The sequence below is a fragment of the Bombus fervidus genome, chromosome 18 (assembly GCF_041682495.2).
Source record: "Bombus fervidus isolate BK054 chromosome 18, iyBomFerv1, whole genome shotgun sequence".
In the NCBI taxonomy this organism is placed as follows: Eukaryota; Metazoa; Arthropoda; class Insecta; order Hymenoptera; family Apidae; genus Bombus; species Bombus fervidus.
The window spans coordinates 762,647-786,192 of record NC_091534.1 but is presented as its reverse complement, the minus strand read 5'-3'; the positions used below and the strand labels follow the sequence as shown (position 1 = coordinate 786,192).

At 40.8% G+C, this 23,546-nt stretch overlaps 1 protein-coding gene and 1 long non-coding RNA gene across 2 annotated transcripts in view; one reads left to right on the top strand and one right to left on the bottom strand.

The window, feature by feature from the left end:
- LOC139996508 (uncharacterized) overlaps window positions 1-23,546 on the bottom strand; it is a 289,415-nt gene that overhangs the window by 129,099 nt on the left and 136,770 nt on the right. The window lies entirely within an intron of this gene.
- On the top strand, window positions 20,127-21,196 carry LOC141445944 (uncharacterized). The gene has a single exon (XM_074112172.1). It carries the CDS (start codon window positions 20,127-20,129, stop codon window positions 20,751-20,753), a length of 627 nt encoding a protein of 208 aa, XP_073968273.1. The 3' UTR covers window positions 20,754-21,196.

Sequence of the window (23,546 nt, the reverse complement as noted above, 5' to 3'; positions counted from 1 at the left end):
TCCAACAATTGCGAATAATGAGATCGTTGCCTACAGACGCAGACATATTACTACTGGCTTGGATAGACAAACGAATCGTGACAATGCTTGGCACTTGTGCTACCACAACTATGAAAAACATCATTAAAAGAACACGCAGAGAAGGAACAACCATACTGTAATGGCAAATGTCGGATAAATTACAATAAATATGAGATGGTTTAAGGTGTAGGCTTCCAAGAAATATTCCAGATGTTCAATAATATAGTTTATTTAACAATCAACAGTCAACAATCAACATTCCGCGTTTTCCGACTGTTTGCTTCGCTGTTACACTGGATCCTTCGCACTTCGCTGTTCGATATCATCACTACGCACGCGTTTGCGTTCGTACGTATGCATTCTTCCGAATATTCGGCGAAAGAACCGTAGGGATATCGATGACATATTGGGCATGTCGGCCTTACGCTTTCATGGTATAGCGCCTTGTGTCGCGAATCTGTCGAAAGGAGTTCCGTCGTCGAGTGCCGGCACAAACATATGGGCGGTGTCGACAAAGCAGACCAGTATACAGTTACATACTGTTTTATACGAAAGTCCCAAAAATGGTAGCGAAAATTATTTTTTGCGGCTTGGAAATATCAACAATAAAACCAGGAGAAACAGAATAAAAACAAAATAACGCATTTGCAATTCGTACGTCGCTGGATGGGTCAGTTCATTGAGGATATTCGTGCTATTGACCCCAAGAATACTTTATCAACTTCTGGAACAGCAGAAAGGCTAAACGGCCTTTTACATGTCATTCGGCGAGATGCCACAGAAGGGAGTAAAGATCGTGTGGTATGTTGCAATCGAAAAATCAAAGGTAGAAGAAGAAAGTCGATCTATTATGTTACTTGCTTGGTTAAACCGGCCTTGCATATACGCAATTGCTTCGAACAATGCCTCACCGTGCAAGGATATGAAAAGAGTCATAAACGTAGCAAAACTAAGTACGTTTTTCAGCATTTTGACAAAAAATAGTGTTATATTTAAAAAAAGTTCTAGTTTTTATAACGCAAATGTTTTCTCACAAAGGATTAACTCCAATGAATAAACGGATAACAGAAGAATTAAACGAAGTGAAACTAGTACAGTGCGTGAAAATATTCTTGAAAGCAAGCGAAAACACGAAAAGATTAAATTTCGTACCCGGATTACTTATAGAAATCATGGCTACAAGCACAAAAGATAAAAACAAGAGGAAAGAATTAGTACATTAAAATAAAATATCAAACGCAGCGGTGGATTATTACTAGTAATACTAGCAACGGTGGCAATTACTAGCGTTGCTGGAAAAGAAAAAGAACAGCAGAATAACAGAGAAACAAAGAGACTGAATACGAAATTAGAAAAGCCTTCCACAACTTCGTAAGAAACTATTGGAAAAATAGAATTAAAAACATATCCAAAGAAAAACCCAAAGAACTTTTACCACCGATTAACAGTGTCTTCCGCCGAAAAAACCACAACTTAGGTGATATACTATGACACAACCAGAACGAATACAAATGGGGACTCATGAAAGCCGATATGTAACGCAACGTCACACAATTCGACGAAGACAGTAAGATAATCATTATCGATATCCATGAGAAACTAAACATACTAACATAGGGAAATAACCTTTATTGTCTGGATGGCTGTAAAGAGAAAGCTTACGATATTTGCAAAGATGTATTCCAACTGAAATATCTAGCATATGCCGAATGGGAAAAGCGGCCAGGGTCTACTTGGGGGTACGTGACTGCTGGGCCGCATGGGCACGCTCCGCGTTACATGGTCGAAACCTCGTGAGTATCTCCAGATAAAGGGCCTAAAAATGTGACTAATTTGGGAAGTCATAACCTAACCGTCTATACTAAGAGCATACATTGAAGCAGTTCACACACAAAATAATCACATAAGAACATATCAAGTAACAAGCATAATTGCACAAACAACGAACAAACTGAAGCGACGCGTACGCAGTTGATAATCCAGATTTAATCCTATCTAACATTTTCACAAATGACAATAGGTTAGATCTAACCTTCAAAAAAGTGAACAACAAAAAATTATCGAGTTTGGTAGCATAGATTTAAAAGAACCTACCTACCGTCTTTACACGTCTTTCGCACATCTACTCCTGCAGCATAATATTTAACAATTACCTAAACGCCAACTATTTCTCCATTCTGAAAAACAAGAAAGGCAATAGCATTAAAAAAAGAAGGAAAAGCAACAGTGATCCTGCCAGATATACTGATCAATTAGCCTCTTACCCAACGTTAATAAATTATCCGAATCTATGATAAATAACACTATATACATGGAAAATAACCTAATTTCGGACACTCAATTTGGCTTTAAATTTAAACATTCAACGATACATGCAATTACAAAATTCACACCATATATCTCTTGGCAAGATACGCGAATGATTGCGTCAAAGCGGTGTTCATAGATTTAGGGAGGGAATCCAACACATTCTGGCTGAATTCTTTCTTTAAGTTCAAAAAAGATAAGCTTTCCACACCACGTAATAAAAATAATTTGGAAATCACAAATTAATGTAAGCAAATTCAAGACAATTCCATTCAGGCCATACGTTTCCAAAATATCAGATGCAAGAAAAAATTCCGCCTACACGATATCTACGATACAATAGCAACATATCCATTCCTCACGAAAAAAAGTCGTTCGCTATTTAGATATACATTTGGATTTCAAATCGAGCAAACACGAATCTACTGCAAACAACTAAATAATAAAGTAAAAATACTCTGCTACAAACTTCTAGTAAGGCCGATCCTGACGTACGATTGCCCGATTTGGTTCAAACAGAAAAATTACATTTGTTCGAATGTACGTGTCTGAGATCATGCTAAATATATATTTAGCTATTATATATCATTTATAGGTTTTAGATAGTTTCTGTACAGTAATATCGAATAACAAAACTAGTTATTTCAGCCAACGTACATATCTCGTTGAGTACATTCGTACTCGCACTTTTCTTCTGAAAAAAGAAAAGACAATATTGTATAAAAGTACCACTTTTCTAGCGTCTTAAATTCAATCGTTAACTGTAATGTTAAAAATGTAAATCCAACACAAAATATTGTATGGCTACGTTATACCGTCGCGTAATGGTACATATGCCAAAACCACTTTCCAACTGAAATTGTTTCTTTATTGAGAATATACAAGTGTAATATACATTTTCTCGGGCAATAAATGTTATATATAAATATATATATATATATATATAAATATAAATAACACTCGTTCTCGTTCGTTCACGAAGGTGAAGCAGCGCTCAGCACGGATAGTACTTAGATGGTTGACTGCTTGGGAACTCGGTATGGTGTTGACTCTTTTTTTGTTTATTTTTTTTTTTTTTTTAATTGTCCAGTCTCTTTTATTTTCCTTAAAGTCAAATTTTATAATAGAATTATCCATATCCATTTTCTTCGAACAAGGAGAATAAGAAAACAAAACAACAAGGAGAACATTTGCCAAATATCAGACGCTTAATTTTTGTCACCTTCAACGTCAGAAGTGCGAAAAAGTTGCCAAGTGGGCTACTGCAACAAAAAAAAGATAGAAGCAATAATTGCTGTATATATTGCAAAAAGATCGTATGCGGAAGATGCACAAACAGAAGTCAGTATACTTGTAAAAATGTGCTCAATAGTTATGATTACCTTATACCGTTAATATTATTGTTATCATTTCCGTGATAATTTAAAAAAAGACTTTGCACTTATTAATTATTTATTTAAACGTGAAGCCTGATACTGTTGAATTCAGATTTAAGTTGAATAAATCGATTTTTTAAAGAAAATGCACATTTTCGTTTACCCGTCAACTTGATGGGTGCTCATAGAGATAGGTGCATAAAAAACACCCGTAAACCTACTGTTGAAGGAACAAATTGCTAAAGTTCTGCTAGTTTCTCAACTCACTTTGTTTGTAATGTGGTTACGTATTGCAATCAAATGAAGAGAAAATAGCATCTATTGTTGAACGTCGATATTCTAAATCCACCATTATGTAAAGTTTCCAGCTACAGCTGTAAAAATGTTTTTAAGAGCTCGGTTTAGGATTAGGTATTCTTGAAGCCCCCCTGAGACAGGGTAGGCCGGGCCCTCAAGTTTCATCGGGTGCCCGCTTACCTGCGGGGTGTGGTCCGGGCTTTCCTTCGGGACCGTGGTATCGTCCACACCGGACGGGGCGGAAGGATGACGGGGAGGGCGGTGTACCGTGGTGTCCCGCAAGGTTCGGTACTGGGTCCGTTGCTGTGGGACATCGCGCACAACGCGCTACTTCGGGCGCCGATGCCCCCAGACTCGGCGCTGACGTGCTACGCCGACGACACGTACCAACGTTCTGGTATGGGGTTCAACATGGTATCGACCGTCCGTCTGGCGGAACTGGCGGTGGCCTGCGCGGTCGCCGCGATCAAGGTTGAGGCTGGAAGTATCCCCCGAGAAGTCTGAGACGATGTGGTTTTGCCGGAAGGCCGATTACGGGACGCCTCCGGTGGACTATCGCCTGAGGTTGGTGGGGGCGGAGATCGTGGCCAGTATGAAGTATTTGGGCCTGACTATCGACAGCCACTGGACCTTCGGCGCTCACTTCGAACGTCCAACAAGATCGGTCGAAGCGACGGCAAAGGCCTTAGGGCGTTTGCTGCCTCGTCTGGGCGGGCCCGGTGTTGGAGTGAGTCGGTTGTACGCCGGCGTAGTGCGAGCAAAGCTCCTCTACGGAGCTCCGATCTGGGCACAGGACCTGATGACCAACAGTCGCAATCTCGGAGCAATCAGGCCATTAGAATAGCGAGGGGTTTTCGCATCATTTCGGCGGCGGCAGCGGCAGTGCTCGCCGGGCTTCCCCCGTTCGAGCTGCAGGCCCTGAGGTGTCGCGAGATTTATCTCCGCACTCCGAGTCTGCCGGGCAGGGTCGGCGCGGTGGACGTTGATGCTGGGGTGCGGGCTCGGCTAGAGCTGCTCGACAGATGGCGCGCCGACCTCGACGCAAGAACAGGCGCGCCGGGGCTAGGGGTCCCCGAGGCCGTCTTTCCAAGCTGGGACATTTGATTGGACAGAGGCGCACCTCCCCTACCTACAGTGTGATGCAAGTGCTTACGAGATACGGGTGCTTCGGTGAGTATCTGCACCGAATCGAGAAAGAGGCGACCGCGCGTTGCCACCATTGGGATGCAGGTAAGGACTCGGCGCAGCACGCGCTGGAACATTGCCCGGTGTGGACGGCACCGCGCCACTCTCTCACCATAGAAATAAGATACGACCTTTCGCCGCCGGCGATTCTAGAGGCATTGCTGACGAGCAATGACGTAGCCTCCTTCTGCGAGCTAGTTATACTGCGGAAGGAAGCAGCAGAGTGGCTGAGGGAGCGGGATTCCTATCCCGAGAGGATCGGCCGACGAGGGCGCAGAGGTGCCCGTGGACGCGCCTACACAGGGCGCGCGAGGGCCACCGCGACCTCCGATGGGGGTTGAATTTAGGCGCTGGACTCTCCAGCACCCGGGAGCCACCAAGCTGTCCGGTTGGCGATCCGGACGGCACCCGGGGAGGGGCCGCGACGTGACATGGCAGCACACCGCGACATTTGCGGACAGATTGTTGTGCGCGGGACAGACTGGTGTGTCGCCTCAACGGTTCCCGTGCACCCCTCGATCGCAAGAGGGACGGTCATCGTGGAGGGAGTTTTAGTCAGTTGGAGTCCGATTCTACCACGCCGCTCTTCCCCCTAGAAGCGGCGGGTGTCCGTGCGGAGTTTCTCCACGGAAAAAAAAGGTATTCTTGAAGCTAAAGTACGACAAAAATCAAAAACAAAACAGTTGCTCTTTCCGTTTTTCTTTTTAATTATAATTAGTAGTAATTCAGACATTCTATAAGTGGCTGTACCGCGTGATGCGAGAAAGGAATGGGTGTACGTGTATTGAGAGCGAGATTAGAATAGAGTGAGCTTTTGTGAGAGAGACGTGATTAAGATTAAAAATTTAGAGTATTATGAAACAAAGAATTCCTCTTGGCTTTTTCAAACAATATATTTATCTCTTCTTAAGTTTTTTTGCGTGTACAATTAAAATTATGAAAGTCAAGAAAACAACAGGTGATAGGCCCAACTTGTTAGTAAAGCTGCTGGGTGAGATTACAGAAGGTCTAGAACATTCCGCGATAGCACGTTGAGAAGTTTAGTGAACGACAAGAAAGAAAATAAATAACAATCAAATAAACTAGCAACATTTTCTGAAGAACTCCAACAAATTGAAATGCTGGTTGATGCCGATAATTTTCCGATGTAGAAAATTCAATTAAGTATAATTTTGGGCAATTTTGGATATGATGCATCATCAGAACGAAGAGTATAAAGCAGCTGTAAATAATTTATTTAAACTAATCCGCGAGGAAAGCGCTCAACGCATTAAAGAAATAGAATTAATAGGAAAAACTATGGCCGAATTCAATCTAGGTGATATTTCCGAATTCAACTCAATCATAACAGACGATACTAATACTTCAAGCAGAAGTACTACCCAGAACACTCGTATAACGAAACCTCCAGTAAAACGCGTACGGAACGAAGAAACTCCTGAATCTTACGACCCAACGAACTCCGAGGACGAAGTTGAAGAACCAGGCTCGTACGAGTGATCCATGTTTGACGCGAAAACCAGTATCGAGTTTCTCCCAGTCCTTAACGGTCAAGATGACATTGGAGTAGAAGTATTCATCAAACGAGTAAGAGAAGCTAGATCGGAATATAAAGAAAAACGCGCTCTATTAAGATTAATTCTAACCAAACGTATTGTCGGTGAAGCTGAAAGAAGTATTAGACATTTAGTTATCGAGACGTATGGCGACTTATTCGAAAACCTGAGAAAATTCGTATCAATTAATATAACTTCAAACGGTGCACGCGATAAACTACAAAGAACCCGTCAAAATTTTAACGAATCAGTACACGAATACGTCAACAGATTCCGGCACAGTCTCAATGAAGTTATATACGCGTTGTAGCACGAAATCCGCGATCCGATTCGACGAGCAGTCGCGATGGATTTAGGAAATGAGCGTGCAACTAAAACATTCATTCTAAATTTAAAAGCCGAGATAGAAATCAGGACATGAAGTACAAAACCTCGCACCTTACAAGAAGCACAAGATGCAGCGTTCGAAGCGGAACTATTAATCGGAAAGATTGAACGAAACCGCGGAAACCAGTGCAGCCAGCAAATACGAGCTCAATCATTCACCCCAGGGGATGTACCATCACAGCGCAACTCCCCACTTAGTAGCAGTCCGATGACTACGCCTAGCCGTCCGCACATAAACAACTATAAGGCTACCTCTGGAAAACGATTTAAATGCTTCAATTGCAACCAAATAGGACATACCGAGAACACATTGACATCATGAACACATTTCACATTGTACCAGACGATTTTCCTTTAATAAAAGACGGAATAATTGGCTTACCTATGCTTTCTAACTACTCATACCAAATTGTCAACGAATTAATACAACTAAACGGGAACGAAATATTTTTTCAGGAGCTGAGAACCATTCTCCCAGGGCAAACCAAAGTTGAGACAATTTATCTGGATAAAGGTCCGACGAGAGTATGTTTCTGCAATACTGGTGAGCAACCAACTGTAATTTCTAATGATCTTTCTGATGAAAACGGTCTCGATAAAATTGTTAAAATGAAATAAATAATTAGACCAGACGATATTGAAGACAAACTTCGTATTCGGATTGAAAACATCCTCCTACATTATATAGACGTATTTAATCTAAAATCCGATACCCTACCTTGTACCAACTTAACAAAACACACTATCATCTTACGCGAAAACCATAACGATATTAGTGGACACTTAGGTATTCAAACGACATATAGTAAAATCAAAGACCAATTCAAAATCCTACACCTCATAGAAAAGGTAGAAGATTTTATAAAAAATTGTGAAGCTTGTCAACGACAAAAGCTAGTTAGAATCAGACCCAAGGAAGAACCTGTAATTCCTCAGGCACCAGTAGAACCAAACGAAAAAATAGCCATGGATCTAATTGGTCCGATGCCTAAAACCACACGTGGAAATCAATATATTCTCTCGATTCACGATGACCTAACGAAATATCTCGTTTTAGTACCACTGAAAACACAACGAACCGAATCAATTATCGATGAACTAGTACACCACTACATTTATATCTTCTCAGCACCCAAAACAATACTAACAGACCAGGGACTTTATTAGCGAACTAATGGAAAAATTCGAAGGAGCATTTAAAATTAAACATATAAAGACCATCATTTTCTATCCTCAATCTAACGGATCCTTAGAACGATCACACGCCACAGTAAAGGACATGATTCGCACAAGCCTACACGATTCTAATAAAGAATGGGATCAGGTATTGGACTTTATTTGCTTAGGGTATAATACCACGATACACGATGCAACTGGATTTTCACCCTTGAACCAACATTTGGAAGAAAAGCTACCCCCCCATCTTCCGTATCCCAATTACTTCCAATAACACCTACGAAGAAATGTTTACGTTATGATAAGGAGAATTGCAAAAATATAGAATGATGGCGAGGAATGCTCTTGAACAAAGTAGAAAGAGATACATGAGAGATCAAAAAAGAAGAATCATTAAAAGTCAAGCCTTATTTAAGGAAGGACATCATTTACTCTTTCACAATGATCATAAATCAGATAAATTGGACGACGAATGGTTAGGACGCTACGTCATTAAGACAGTCAAAACACCGTATTATTAGATTCTTATTAGAGATCGAGTTAAGAAAATCCACGGTAACAGAATAAAACCTTATTTTTCAGGACGATTACCTTTGCCATCGGCATTACCATCCTTAAGAGATTAAAAATAATCCCTATTGTCAATAATGGAATATTTCATGAGAAAATATCCAAGGCATATCTTTATGGCGAACACATAAATGTTATTATAGGAATAGATACTAGAACTGTATTTGAACAAGTAAGATATACTGAAAATGGAATAGCCGAAGTTAAGAATCATGGCGAGACACAAAAAGATTGTAACATATTACCGGAAATACGCTCTTTACAAGCAAAACTAAATAATGTCGGAACATTTAGCATCAAATTACAATTCTTAGTTCACATTCATCTCAGAAATAGACGAGGACTGATAAAACGGTATCGGATCTATTAGTAAACTCTTTTTGGAACCTTAGACGCAAACGATCTACATGTAATTAACAAAAATCTGGACAAACTCTTTAAAGAAAACAACAGTTTAAAAACCATAGTAGCCAAGCAAACAGCTTTGATTAAACGAATTTTAAATAAAGACGTCATCCAACAACTGAAACAAATAGACACGGGTATAACAAACGAACTTAGAACGCTTAATAACGAAATCACCTTAATGAAAGTCATAGCTCTTAGAATGCTCACTCTCAGACTTACATTTCCAAATCGACGAAATATTCAATTTAATCTTGTTAGGAAAACAAGGAATAATAAGCCCACAGATTATTGGTCACGGAACTTTTATTAGCAATTACGCCCTAGTACTAGGTAGCAAAACAGTGGGAAACGCTTTTGTATCAAAGGAAGAAAATTTCCAAAGTATTTTAGACATCTCAGAACTCACATTGCTTACTCGACAAAACAAAGTTTTCTATATAATTTCGGTACCAACAATTATAGACATTGAATGGGATATAGAGCAAATATTCCCCATACCATCTTTCACGAACAAAGTCTTTTTAGCACCATTAGTAGTTAATCCGATATTCTTAACGTCAGGACTAAATTACGTCAGATAGTCTTTTTATATTTTACGGGCTTATACCTCGATGCGGACATCATATTAAGCCCGGGCCCCCTAAGGTCCATTGGTGCTGGGATACGCCCAACCGGCGCACAAGGTACCTTGCACCTTGCTACGTTGAGTAGCTAGGCGTGGCACGGGCTTTCGCTCGCCTCAGGTCAGACGGGGCTGTTTTCCAAAGCCCTACCATCTCTCCAGGACGGAGCAGTTGGTACGCTGTTCACCCGCCGACGTAACCGTTTCGAAGTCACGGGGGGATACCCGCGCTCCGTGAACGGCCGTCTTGCCAGCATCTGGGCCATCAACCACTGCCACCACGAGTCCGTACCCGAATTGTGGACGAGCAGAGGGGTCGCTACACCCTCCGGGCTAACACTCGACCGCCCGTGGTACCAACTTATGTCGCTGGTGGGACCACCGTGTGGATGTACGGCCACGTCACTGCTGTCTCGACGACCTGCTAGCCGAGCATTCAACAGACCAAGATGGGACTCTACGCAAGCGAGGTCCTGCGGTACTTTTGTACCCAGGGATTTATCCCGGCGGTCCCATCCTTCGCATCAGGATCGTGGGTGCGCTACTACCGAAGGCCGCGTAGAGAGAGCATAGCCGCACTTAAGCGCAAGTATACTCCCGGCGACCTCCCCTGCGGTGTACACAGAGGACTCTCGTAAGCAGGACGCTCGTCTCTACAGTCCACCCTGGCTACGGGAACGTGGGTTTGCCAGCCCCCACAGGCTCGCACTCGGCGAGCCCTCCCTGCGGAGACGAAATTACGTCAGTGCCGATCAAAACTAAGTGGATAAGCAATTCCGTTCTATACCTAATTTTTACATTTGCAAACAAACTCAACCGATTCACGACCGCCGAGTAGAACACGACTGTAACTCTGAAATCTTAAGCGCAGAAAACACTGTCAAATCCTGTAAAGTAGTAATTTTATAACATTGAAGATATAAGTTTCATTCCATTAAATGCTGAAAATCACTTTATAGCTATACCAGAAAAACCAATAGACCTCAACATTTTCGAAGGAAAGACAAATCGAATTATTAGACTAGAGAAACCATCTTTATTACAAAGCAATAAAACTGTAGACATATTGTACAAGAATAACCATATAAGAATCAGTGGCAGTAGCGAGGAAATTTCTTACGAGATAGAAATCAAAACGGTCAATGTAACTAATAACACAGATTGGACTATTTTACTAAATGAACTCGAGAAAACTCGGAAACTTATTAACCATAATTACGGATACAAAAGTACTCTGAATTAAATCGAAGATCTAACGAATCAACTAACTTTTGCTTATTGAATCGATCAAGTTAAATCATTGGGAACATCTATAATACAAATTATAGGATATTTATCCATCTCATATGCTCTCATATGTTTATACTTCCTCAATAAAATAGTAATGCCAAAATTGTTTCCATTTATTCTGCTGTAACATCAAGCGAAATGCGACAAATAACAATCCACCAGCCAGCGCTCCGATGCCAATCAACTGATCACCTATCAAGATATACACTCCTATGCTACCTGTGCCCAGCACCAGCAACGATTCACACGTAACCTTCGACGTGCAGACACCCAAGGCAAAATTCCACCCATATACCTTAAAGAAAAGAAAGAACTTCGAGGACTAAGTACATTTTAAGGAGGGGGGAGTGTAACCTCAAATTCTTCTACCCTGATAAAGACCTTCCAAGAATGATACCCCCACCTTCATTTCCATTGTTCTCACTTAGTATATAAACTCCGAATATTGATAACCAAGTTAGTCTGAAGTGCGAGCCGATAATTGAATGTTGTGATAGTTTTGGTGTTCTTGAGAAATAAAGTTTTGTCTTCACGAAAAGTTTTATTTGCGCGACAGTCACACATATCAGTAGGCTTGTGAATATGACGTATAGTTTAAAAGGTTTAGACGAAGTAGATATAGCGGCACTCGACACCAACTAGAATCGGACGACGACAGTGCAGTGGTTAGCTCCTTAGGTTACGAACGTTCAGGACCCGGGTTCGGATCCCGGCGAGCGTAGTCCGATTTTTCTTTCACGATACAAAAATAAGAAGAACTTATCGCGACTGTATTTATATGATCGTTTACCATCTAATGTTTTTAAAGTATACCTATTTTCTTCCAAAATATCTGCTATTACAAATGGACCCTTAAATTTTGGATCTCATTTAGTTTGATTTCTTTCCACATTTCTGCTTAATACAAAATCACCAAGATTAAATCCAACTACTTTAGCTTTAGTTTTGTCAAATCTATCTTTATCATACCCAGCACCAGTCGCTATATTCTTTATTGCCTGCTGTCTTACATCGGAGACATCTAGTTCTCTTTTTTCAATATTATCGGGTAGCAACAAGCCGTAAGGTATTGCTGTTCTACCGATTAGTAAATCTAATGGACTCGATTCAGTCACACGGTTGGTGGTGCAATTCAAAGCCAATTGTATTTCACCAATCGCGTCTTGCTATGACCGCTCGGTCGTTTCTGCCGTTGTAAACATATTTCTCAACGTACTTATAACGCACCCTACCTGTCCATTAGCTCTACTAGCGCCGGTTGCTATTAAATGAAATTTAATATGTTTACTTTTGTTACGTTTTTGTTTGGATTGTTTTGCTTATATTGCCGTTAATTTTTGAATTTAGAGTAAATGGTAGTTGCTGCCATCAGAAACAATCTAAGGACTGTTTCAAATTTTTTGTTATCGTTTATCTTTTCGAAGATCCCGAACTGTCGTATTTCTTAATAATTCTGACGACAATTAAATATCAGTGGGTAGCGTTGACTGATGTTTAATGCGACTGGCAATTAAAATCCACGTTTCGGCTAACTTACTACGCGCAGAATTACTGGCACGGGAGAGGATCAAAGTTGGTGAAAATAAATGTTCGCTTAATCTTATTATATTATTAGACAAATATTTTCTACAACAAAAGTTTATTCTAATTCTAATTGGTTATTAACAGAGTTATCGTTGAGATTTCGAATACTCGAAGTTCCAATAGTTCGCGATACGTTTTTACTCTTATTAATTACAAGATTTTTATTTAATTGATTTTCAATAATTTACAAATTGACAAATACAAATACGTCGATTAACAAAACTGACAAGAACTGAGAACTAATGAAACAAAGAATTAAAGGCAAGAGAACTAAAGGACTAAAGAACTTGAGAACTAAGGAGCTAAGAAACTAAGGAACGTTGAAAGCCAAAGGAATGGAGAAATTAAGAACCAAAGAAATTGAGAACTAATCGCTATGAACTAAGAAATTACTTGCCAAGAACTGAGGAACTGATCGCCAAGAACTAAGGAATTAAACACCAAGAACTGAGGAACAGAACTGAGGAATTATCTATCTACTCTTCTATGTCGTTACGCTTATTTATAATTAGGTCTACCGTGGAGGGGTCGTCATGTGACGGGTTGTTCCGTGGGGTTGTGAAGCTCGAATTCGGTTTCTATACAAATTGTTAAATTTCATTTAAATGTCAAATTGAAACGCTCACTCGCGCTATTGGTAGTTTCAGTCTTCGTTACTGCGCGTGCGCAGCGCGGGACGTGACACCTTTACAGTAATCTTGAAATTCTTTATCCGTAAAACGTCTTCCTTGTTCCGCTATTATCCGGCAAGGACTGCCGAATAAAAATATAGCAGACTTGAGCGCTTTAATGGTATTAAGGGAATCTATTTTACGAGTACGATGCAGGTATACATATTCTTTCGAATCACTTTTATCGCTTAACTCGCCTATTATATCCATGTGAACTGTATGCAAAGGTATGCTGATCTTAGATATAGGATGTAATTCGGCTTGTATTTTACCTGAACTTGATTCAGAAACCTGACAAGTATAACAGTTTTCTACAAATTTATGTAGCGGCACTCGACAGTAAACTTTCCAATGGTTTCTGCCCCGTGGCACGCTACACAAAGACTCTATTCTTCGGACAAGATGATTGTTAGATGTCGATACATCCGTACGGAATATTTTCAGCTAGCCCAAGGACTTGGAATAAATCTTAGGATTTATTTAGCCAAGGTCTTCCAGTGTAACAGTCTTTTTCTTAGCAGTCCCTAAACCTATCACCTCCTACGGGAAGATACGAGAAATCTGCTTTTCTCACGTACGATGTTTCCCGCTAGCGACTTTCTTTCAAAGGCTGTCAGCATCCTTTTCCAACCACCAACGCAAGAATTAGCCAATTAACAACGGCGTCCATTTCCCTCACTTTCCGAACCAAGGCTTTTCTCAACGAATCCGATGATCTCGCATCCTTAGACACACCCCGTCATAGTTTTCCTCTGTAGCATCATCGTGACGAACAGTCAGTTAGTAATCGATTAGAGCCCCGCGACGCATCTAGAGAAATCATCGTCCGAACTCGCTCCAGGCAATTTGTTCAACTGACACTGTATCGCACCGCCTGTGAACCAAACTTGTAAACGCGAACCGTGAACCGCTGGTGCGACAGTGAGTTCCACACAAAGTGTATATTGGTAGTAGTATAATAAATAAACTGTTAATTACACTCTAGTATTTCTTCAATACCTATCACGACCTATCCACCTCATTTACGAACATATTTCGTCATTCCTTCCAACCTGTAATACTTATACAGCTTCTCGAGTGTTTTATCCCAAACTAAATGCATGATTGACTGGTGCACATGATTAATAACAGACCACCTAAAACCTCTTGGGACAATAGGCAAGCAGAGAGTTCTGCCTTTTCTTTGTATTTTACGATAAAGGGTATCAGATTGTAATTCGTATGTATTTGCGATATCTTCCGCGAGCTCATCATTTTGCAATTTAGTAACGATTTCTGAAATTTGAGCATCGCGACGTTGTTCCGCTAATAGCTAATCTTCTGAAATTTCGGCCAGATTAATTTCTTTGTTACTGCTATAACACTACTACTATAACTGCAATAAATTTGTTAATTACACTGTTATCAATGTCTATAGTATTTCGGGAAAAGAAATCTACGTGAGCCATTCGTTTACCTTCTTGATGCATAATGTCACAATTAAAAGTATATTTGCTATAACAACGGAGATACATTCCAATGATTATTCCAGCCTGAATATGCATTACTGCAATTACACATCATTTATCACTGACCAGAGTTGTCAAAGCGCAAACCAGCTAATGTGCGCTGTATTTGCCAGTAAACATGGTGTATAACGCGCATCGAATTGTCGACGTATCTGCGATAGGAACGGATATACATTGATTTCCATATTTAAGCCAGAATATGCAAAACTGCAACTACGCTGGATTTGCCCGGACAGGGGTTTATTTTACGTAAACCATATGATGTACACTGTATTCGACAGCAAATGTAGAGTATAACGCGCATTGCATTGTCGAACAGAATCTGCAAATCTGCAATTACGCTGGATTAAACGCTAAACCTATGAATTGTCTAAGCTGTGTGACGGTCGTTGGTGCAGATATAGAACTAGAGGCTTTTATTTTATCCGGGCTGGGGCGCCATGACTCGCCACACACAGATTCTATTCTTCGGGCAAGATAATTACCAGATGTCGATGTATCCATTCACAGTATATGTTTAGCTAGCCAGAGGACCCGCTATAAATCTGAGTTAGCTAAGGTCCTTCAAATTGACAAACAGTCTTTATCCTAACAGTCCGTAAATATATCACCAATTACGGGAAGATACGGGAGATCTGCTTTCCTCACGAACGACGCTTCCCATTAGCAACTTTCTCTCAAGGGCGGCTAGAATCCTTTTGTAGCCACCAATGTAGAAATTAACCAATTAACAGCAACGTCCATTTCCCTCACTTTCCGAGCGGAGGCTTTCCTCGACGAATCCGATGATCTCTCGTGTCCTTAGCCACACCCCATCATGGTTTTCCGCCGCAACATCACCGTGACGGAAGGTAACATTCTCTTGCAATCTTATCAGCGAGTAAAGCAACGTCTTTACGATCAGTGGATACTTCACGTTTTTAACCACGAGTCCGACTTAGGCTTTGGAAGAGAGTATATTTGTTATTCCGTTGACCACGGATTCGTTATTAAACCCAAGATCATTGTCATTAGCATTTCGAGTATCTAATTACCACGGTTACTTGTCCAATTCTGTAATGATCATATTTGTGCTAGTAAATATCTTCTCTATTGCGTAATAACAATGTCTAGTACAAATGAAGACTCGGTACACGCCCCTAATCATAATGTGATCCCGACAGAATATAACTTACGACAATGAAAATAGTCTTCTATCCAACATACGCAAAAATTCAAAATCAGCGATAAAGTATGAGTAAAAACGTTCAAAACGGTGTTCGATGAAGATTATACATCTAACTGGCCGACAGGAATGCAACGATAAGACGGCCAAATCCAGTCGCGTACTTGTTAACCGATTCGCGATGCCATTGGTGGAGGATTCTCCGAGCACGAGTAATATATCCCTGTGTAACCTGATATATTTAGCAGACAGTGTTTGGGATTGGGAATATTGTTGTAAAGCTCCCAAGTTGCAAACCTTATAATGCGGACCTCATCAAAAGGCTAATAAACACCCTAAGTATCCGATGGGTCCGTTCTAAAGTAAACATCAGGTATCAATCAGGACCACCGAGGATATGCGCTCACGAGGGTACACAATTACAGGATTGAAAGGAATAGATTCCCATCCCATAAAAACCATGGTAACACATGGTAAAATAACATTATTCTGCATCTTAACTTATTAACATATTAACTTAAAGCCAATTCTCTTCATGTATACTAAAGAGTGCAAATAAAAAAACTAAACATACTACTACTCCGCATCTTTAATTTATCTCCACCTTAAGCGTTAAATCTCGTTTATGGTACGTGATATCAACTGATCAGTTGCAACCTGACCAATCGCCAATTAGTCGAGAAGTCGCAACAGGGAATGTGTTACGTAAGAAAGGAAACAAAATGAATGTAAACTGAACAGGATTCGATATTTCTCGTAACTCCTGGATAAACAAGAATGATATACTTTAATTTCAATAAAGAGGTCTTTTGTTATTTTTTAGCACTTATTTTTTTAGCAGTATTCCCAAAACCGATGTGTATGTATATCTACAATATATCGAGATAACGGTCTCGTAGGAGAAAATACAAACACGGATTAGTAGAATTAAGAATAAAATAAAGATGCTCGTATGTTTTAATGTACATGTAGATGTACTCGTGTAGGCGTTTAGATATTCACGTAAACATACGTATAGATGTTTAGATGCTCGTATAGATGTACGCGTAGAAAATGAAATGTATGTCTATCTATATACATCTTCAATTTTAATAGTCCATGTTTTCATTTTTCCACGATACACTGAACCACGTTGGTCGCATGCCCTGTATAGTAAATTAAACGTTCGTGTCTTCGTTTTTCACGATAGTGTAATGTCTCCACGGGAGTGTACACGCTGAATTTGGAACAATGTATCATTTACCGCCGAACGGGCTAATTTCTTTTCGTTTATCGCGTACATATTATGCAGTATCGAGAAATACACGAGAAATACATTTTTTCGTGTTCTCCCTCAGACATTCGATATAATGTTCGAGATCTATATTCCTCGCAACAACGTTTCGTTTAATACCTTTTATTTTTTTACGCATTCCTTTATGTCATGTACACGAATTGCATACATCTTTGTCTGGGCGTTAAGAGCTATCCACTGTTAACGCTAACCCGCAACAGGCCTAAGGAGACACCGTAAACCGAATCTGTTCAGTTTCATTTCTCTTCACATAAACATTTTCGGTTTACAGATGGTCCTCATGTTTGTTGCACGCTCTTAACTATTACGGAGAAAGCGGGTGTCTGGCGAGATAACAGACTTTTCCCATGAACAAGGATGCCCATATCTGGTTTTTTTTGTCGTAATAACTTCATCTATTAACCAATGGTCATCGCGGATCATTACCCTCACTTTTCTACCGAAAAGTGCGAACGACGAATCCGCGTTCTGAGTTCAAAAGGGCACACCCACACCGAGCTTTCTTCCTTGATGGTACGAGCCAGGTCCGAACAGTTCTTCTTCCGATCTTTTTGTAACAAAAAACCTAACTGTGAAAAATAAACTTGATTTCATAGTGAATCTTGTGCTTTCACTTTAAAAATTACGTGACAAGTGCATCGTTGCTTTCGTCTTCCATCGAGCCTGGTACATCTTTGTTCTTCACGATTCGTATCGTCATACGCGTTATCGCACATAAGTTCATAAATCAGACTATCCATATTCATGTACATAATTTGGCATTTTTCGGTCAAATTCGGTAACACATAATCATAGTGAAACAAATATATCCAAAATACACATTCCTACGGCTTACTGGCGTAAAAATCTAGAATTAGAAATTCAGCTAATTACTTGTTCTTAACAATCTATCGTTACAAATTTCAATCCATGTTTTAAACATTTTCGCTGTGGCGACACATAAGTCATAGGACGAAGCGGAGCGAGAGCGACTCATGTTGTTGTTGTGCCTTGCGACATTCACACAGCCTTGACGCACGATACGTAATGATGAACAAACTCCGGGCAAAAGAATGTCCCCGCTACGTGCCACCGTCTTTCTAAGACGAATTTGAATCTTCCGACTCCCCCCCCCCCCCCCTCTCCACCGACCAGTCCAATTAAACAGACACAATCGCGAGCGAAGATTATTATCGAGCTATTATGGAACTATTATCCGAGTTATAGAGTTATCCGCGAGCGGTCTACTCTATCTGCGTGAATACGTTGTACGAACGTCTATCGACAGTATCTATTATATTTGTATTTAAATTATTTATTCAAAATAAAATTGACGGTTGCAGCAGCAATTTTTCTCGTATTTGAGATACCGATCTGCACTTCATCCGCCACATTGCAAATAATGTCAGAAATAATGGTAATGGATTACATATCGGAGTTTGTTATCGACCGTTGCGAACAGTTTCTTTTTTCCATTATATCTCTCGTGATTGGAATAGAAAAGTAGATCGGGGTGCGACTCGCGAAATTCGCACGGATACTCCTCCAAATTAACATCCAGGAGCCTACAATGTGAACCAATTTAGCAAAACTTTCTTTTTACGTTGAAATTAATATCGACGATCCTTGGAAAGCGGCAACACTTCAGAACTAGCGTAACCGTACAAATTATTTACATCAAAATACATACAATCTTTTTGGGGTTTTCGGCACCTCGTATGTACGCAGACACTAGTTATTCCAGTGGACATGCCTATGCGAATATTCACTCAGTTCTTCGCGTATTTCAAGCTCAGCGAACAATAACATGTCGTCGTTGATTAACATTTCGAAATCGATTTCAGTGTATTTCAACATCGTCGTCCATGCGATACCTGGGAAAGTAAAATGATGTGCCAACACCAGATTGCAATTATCGATGCAGTCGCTAAAAATTTTTTGGAAACATCTACGATACCATTAAAAGGAAATCTTAAGCAAAATCTTCGAAAGATTACATTTTGCGCGGCGCTGTGCCTGTTTCGTGTTGAAATGTGATTGCACTATATTGGGCGTGTAACATCGAGTGAAAGCAGCGTTACAACGTCAAAATATCTGAAGCAGGTACGAAATAACAACAAGCATTCGTCATAATCTTCAAATGGTTGCATTTTACGCGATGCTCGGATTGTTTCGACGCTGAAATAGGTTTACATTACATAGGTTTAAATATCTTGAAGAGGATCGAAATACGTTACATAGTAATACTATATAACGTTATACGTTATAATGGAATGGTATATAGCGTTACACGTTATAATGTAATACTATGTATCGTTATACGTTACACAGTAATACTATATAACGTTATACGTATAGGCTCGGCATCATTCTGTAATCCCTCAAGGCCTTTAGCAGCAGACCGCCACACAACGGTTGTGTTGCGGGGCCTTGGGGAGTCATAGGTACTCGGGAGCAGGCAGGGCCTTGGCCTTGTCTGTCCAAGTTGCACTTCTACTTCCCCGTGGTACCGCCGGTAACATGCTCGCCACACTAGCGCGGGGATATATCCCCCGGGTGTGGCGAGCATGGCTAAACGGAGTGCAGCGACGAAGGAACGAATGATTAACATCTCTTTGTGGAAATCTCGGCTTGCCGACAACGGTATAAGCATACCGTGAATTAAGGAAAAGAACGAATTTCGAATAAATTCGAATAAATTTAAGAAGGAACTCGTTCCTCGATGGCTTTATGACGACTGGATTTGAAAGGGTTTATAACCTGGATACTTTGGGAACAAAACTTACAGATTACACATTAACTGGCACCTTCGATTCAAGAAACGCTAGAGCCTCGGACGCAGCGCCTCTCAGTCCCGGAGGCACTGTGGCGGATTTTTCCGCTCGGGAGGGGACTACCGTTGACGACCTAGCTACGCCCATGGATACGAATTGGAATTTTAAAATTATGGTGCCGCTGGTGGGGGACAAGGTTGCTTGCCCGGTCTGTGAGAAGAGGGAATTACACCTTTTTTTCATGAATCTATCTGACTTGGGTAGGCACCTTAATCTTCATCACGTGGATGCTCACATCCAGTGGGGATGCAGACAATGCGAAAGGAGTTTCCCAAAGCTGCACGGGGCTAGGTGCCACTTACCAAAGTGTAGTGGCCCTAATCAAACAAATGAAGAAGCTTATAAATGTGAAACATGCCCCATGAGCTTCGGAACTCAAAGAGGTCTATCCACGCATGAACGGCATGCGCACCCTGCTGTTAGAAATTTAAAAAGAAAAGAGGCAACCTCTATAAATACAAGGAGCTGGACAGATGAAGAGGTTAGCCTCTTAAGAGAGCTAGATGACCTATATAGACTATAGGCATCCGAACGTTGAAATCGCCAAGATCTTAACGACCAAAACGGTCTAACAGATCAAATACAAAAGAAAAAGATTGAGAATGGAGGGCTCTCAAGAAGAGGAAATGGTAGTGACAGAGGGAGGGTGCGATCCCGTTGATCCAGGCAATGCGCCAAATTTTAAATAGTTGGAACTAGAGTCTATCGACGAGTGGCGGCGTTGCCTGAGAAACGAGATTGAAAAAGATTATGAGGTCCCCCAACCCACACTTCAGTTATACCAAGAACTAAAGAAGTTGTGGGATAATTTTAATGAGCATGAAATGATTTTAGCGGCTAAGTTCGACAAATTCGTTGACACGTCTCTGTCGAAAGCGTTACTAGCGAATCAAAAAGGTAAGCCCCCAAAAAACAAACAAAAAAAAAAAAAAAAAGAAATAAACGTAAAAACAAAAAGTAATAGAAATCAAAAAGGCGTTGTTATCTGTATGCACGTTGCCAAGATATGTTCCGCGAATGCCCAAGGAAGTTCGCGGACGTCGTCGTCAACGACGATCTGGCTTATCTAGCGCCTGTCAGGCAACCTCCCGAAGCGGAGGATGTAAAATCATTGTATAACGAGTTATGGGGAAAAGCGGGTCCATCAGATCCCCCCATACCTCAGGATGTAACTTCAGGAGGACTTATACATGAATATTTTCCTCCTGTAATGGCTGAGGAAATTAGTGACAGGATAAAACGAATAAGAAATAAAACCGCCGGAGGCCCGGATGGTATAGAGAAAAGCAATTTGTTGTTTCCGGGCCTGCCTAAAGTCCTGGCGTTACTTTTTAATATAATATATTTTACCTGTCACTATCCGGAAAGAAAATAGGACAACGCTCATTCCGAAACCTAACAAAGATTTAAATAAGGCCGAAAACTGGCGGCCTATTACTATTAGCTCGTTATTAAGTCGCATTTTCTCTTCAATTCTTGACAGGAGAGTAAAAAGGGGCATCGTACAAAATATTAGACAGAAGGGCTTTACATCCGAAAAAGGATGTAAAATTAACACAGAAATTTTCAACACAACCCTCGAACGAAGCAAAAGAGATCGTGGAGGTGTCTTCACTATAGTTGACATCACCAAAGCGTTCGATACGGTGCCCCACTCAGCCATTGCACCTAGCCTGGCAAGGAAAGGTATCCCGGCCCCATTAATTGAAACAATTAACAAAATGTACAGAAGAGTTAAAACTAAAATTAAGACCAGAGATGGAAATGGGGTCGAGATAGAAATCCTTAGGGGAGTTAAGCAGGGCGACCCCCTGTCCCCTACTTTATTCAATCTATGTATGGAACCGCTGCTGGAAGCGGTAGAAGAATCCACGGAAGGGATTAATATTAATAATAATAATAAGATCCCTATATCGGCCTTTGCCGATGACATCGTGCTAATAGTCAAAGACGAAAAGGAAGCTCAGAAGCAATTGACTATGATCCAGGAATATCTGGAGGGCCTCGGGATGAATATCTCTGGGGATAAAAGTCAGACGTTCCAGGTGATCTCAAAGAAGGACACCTGGTACGTGGAAGATAAACTAGCGATAAAGATTAAGAATATTAAAATACCGAACATCGCACCCGAGGATGCCTTCAGATATCTCGGGGCAACAATGGGGCCATGGAAAGGCCTTACGAGTGGGATAATAGTACCCGAATTGATGCGTACTATCAAAAGAGTGAGAAAGTTGTCTTTAAAGCCAGGCCAGAAAATCGAGCTCCTTCAAAAATATATACTCCCTCGTTACATCTTTAACTTGTTAATAAGCCCACTTAACGAGGGAGTTTTAAAGCTATTAGACGGTGAAATCAGGCAAGAGGTCAAGGGGATTCTCCACCTAACTCCCTCAACGGCGACCGGATTTTTCTACGCGCTTAAAGATAGTGGTGGTCTAGGGTTGCCGAGGTTTGAGCATTTGGTAAAACTCGGCACCCTGAAAAGTGCAATTAACATTAAAAATTAGAGTGATCCAGCAGCTTCCAGTTTGATTAACGAGGACACGGAGTTGAAGCTCAAAAAGATAGCTAACTCCCTAAGGATTAATTGGCCAGCTACTTCCTTGGACATTGACAAGGCCAAAAGGAGATTAAAATTTGAACATGTTAAACAATGGGCCGACTTGCGAAGTCAAGGCCAAGGTGTGGCTGACTTCGCAAGAGAAAGACTTGGGAATGTGTGGCTGAAGGAGCACCACCTGTTAAAGCCATCTTGGTTCATTGACGGCATCAAACTAAGAACGAACACATTCGGCACAAGAGTCGCCATAGAGATTAATACTATATAACGTTATACGTTATACCGTAATACTATATAACGTTATACGTAATTTCGTGTTACTATGTAACGTTATACGTTATACCTTAACACTATATAACGTTATACGTAATTTCGCAATACATTAGCACGTTATACGTTGTTCTTCCGACCAGCCGCAGGGAGACGCGATCGCGTTGAAGCGCATCAACGGGAGTCGTAAATTCCCGTTACGATTATACGAATCGACACCAAGAGCAGGGCGATCCCCTTATTTCTTTTAGGATAATAGGGGTGTTTGGTTTTGAATATAACTGTAGTCTACAGTTATATAATATATATGTAAACTCCTAGAGTTCACGCGGGATAGGAACTTTTTTTGTTTTCCGGGTAGCACGACATTCTTTGTTTCACGGACAGAGCGACCCTCTTATGTTTTACGGACAACCATCTTTGAGAAGCACGCATTTTCCCACACGAACGGACAGAGAGTAACATTAGAGGCAGACAAGATTA

Coding starts and splice junctions, on each gene's coding strand:
- LOC141445944 (XM_074112172.1), top strand. CDS start 20,127: ATGACGACTGGATTTGAAAGGGTTTATAACCTGGATACTTTGGGAACA.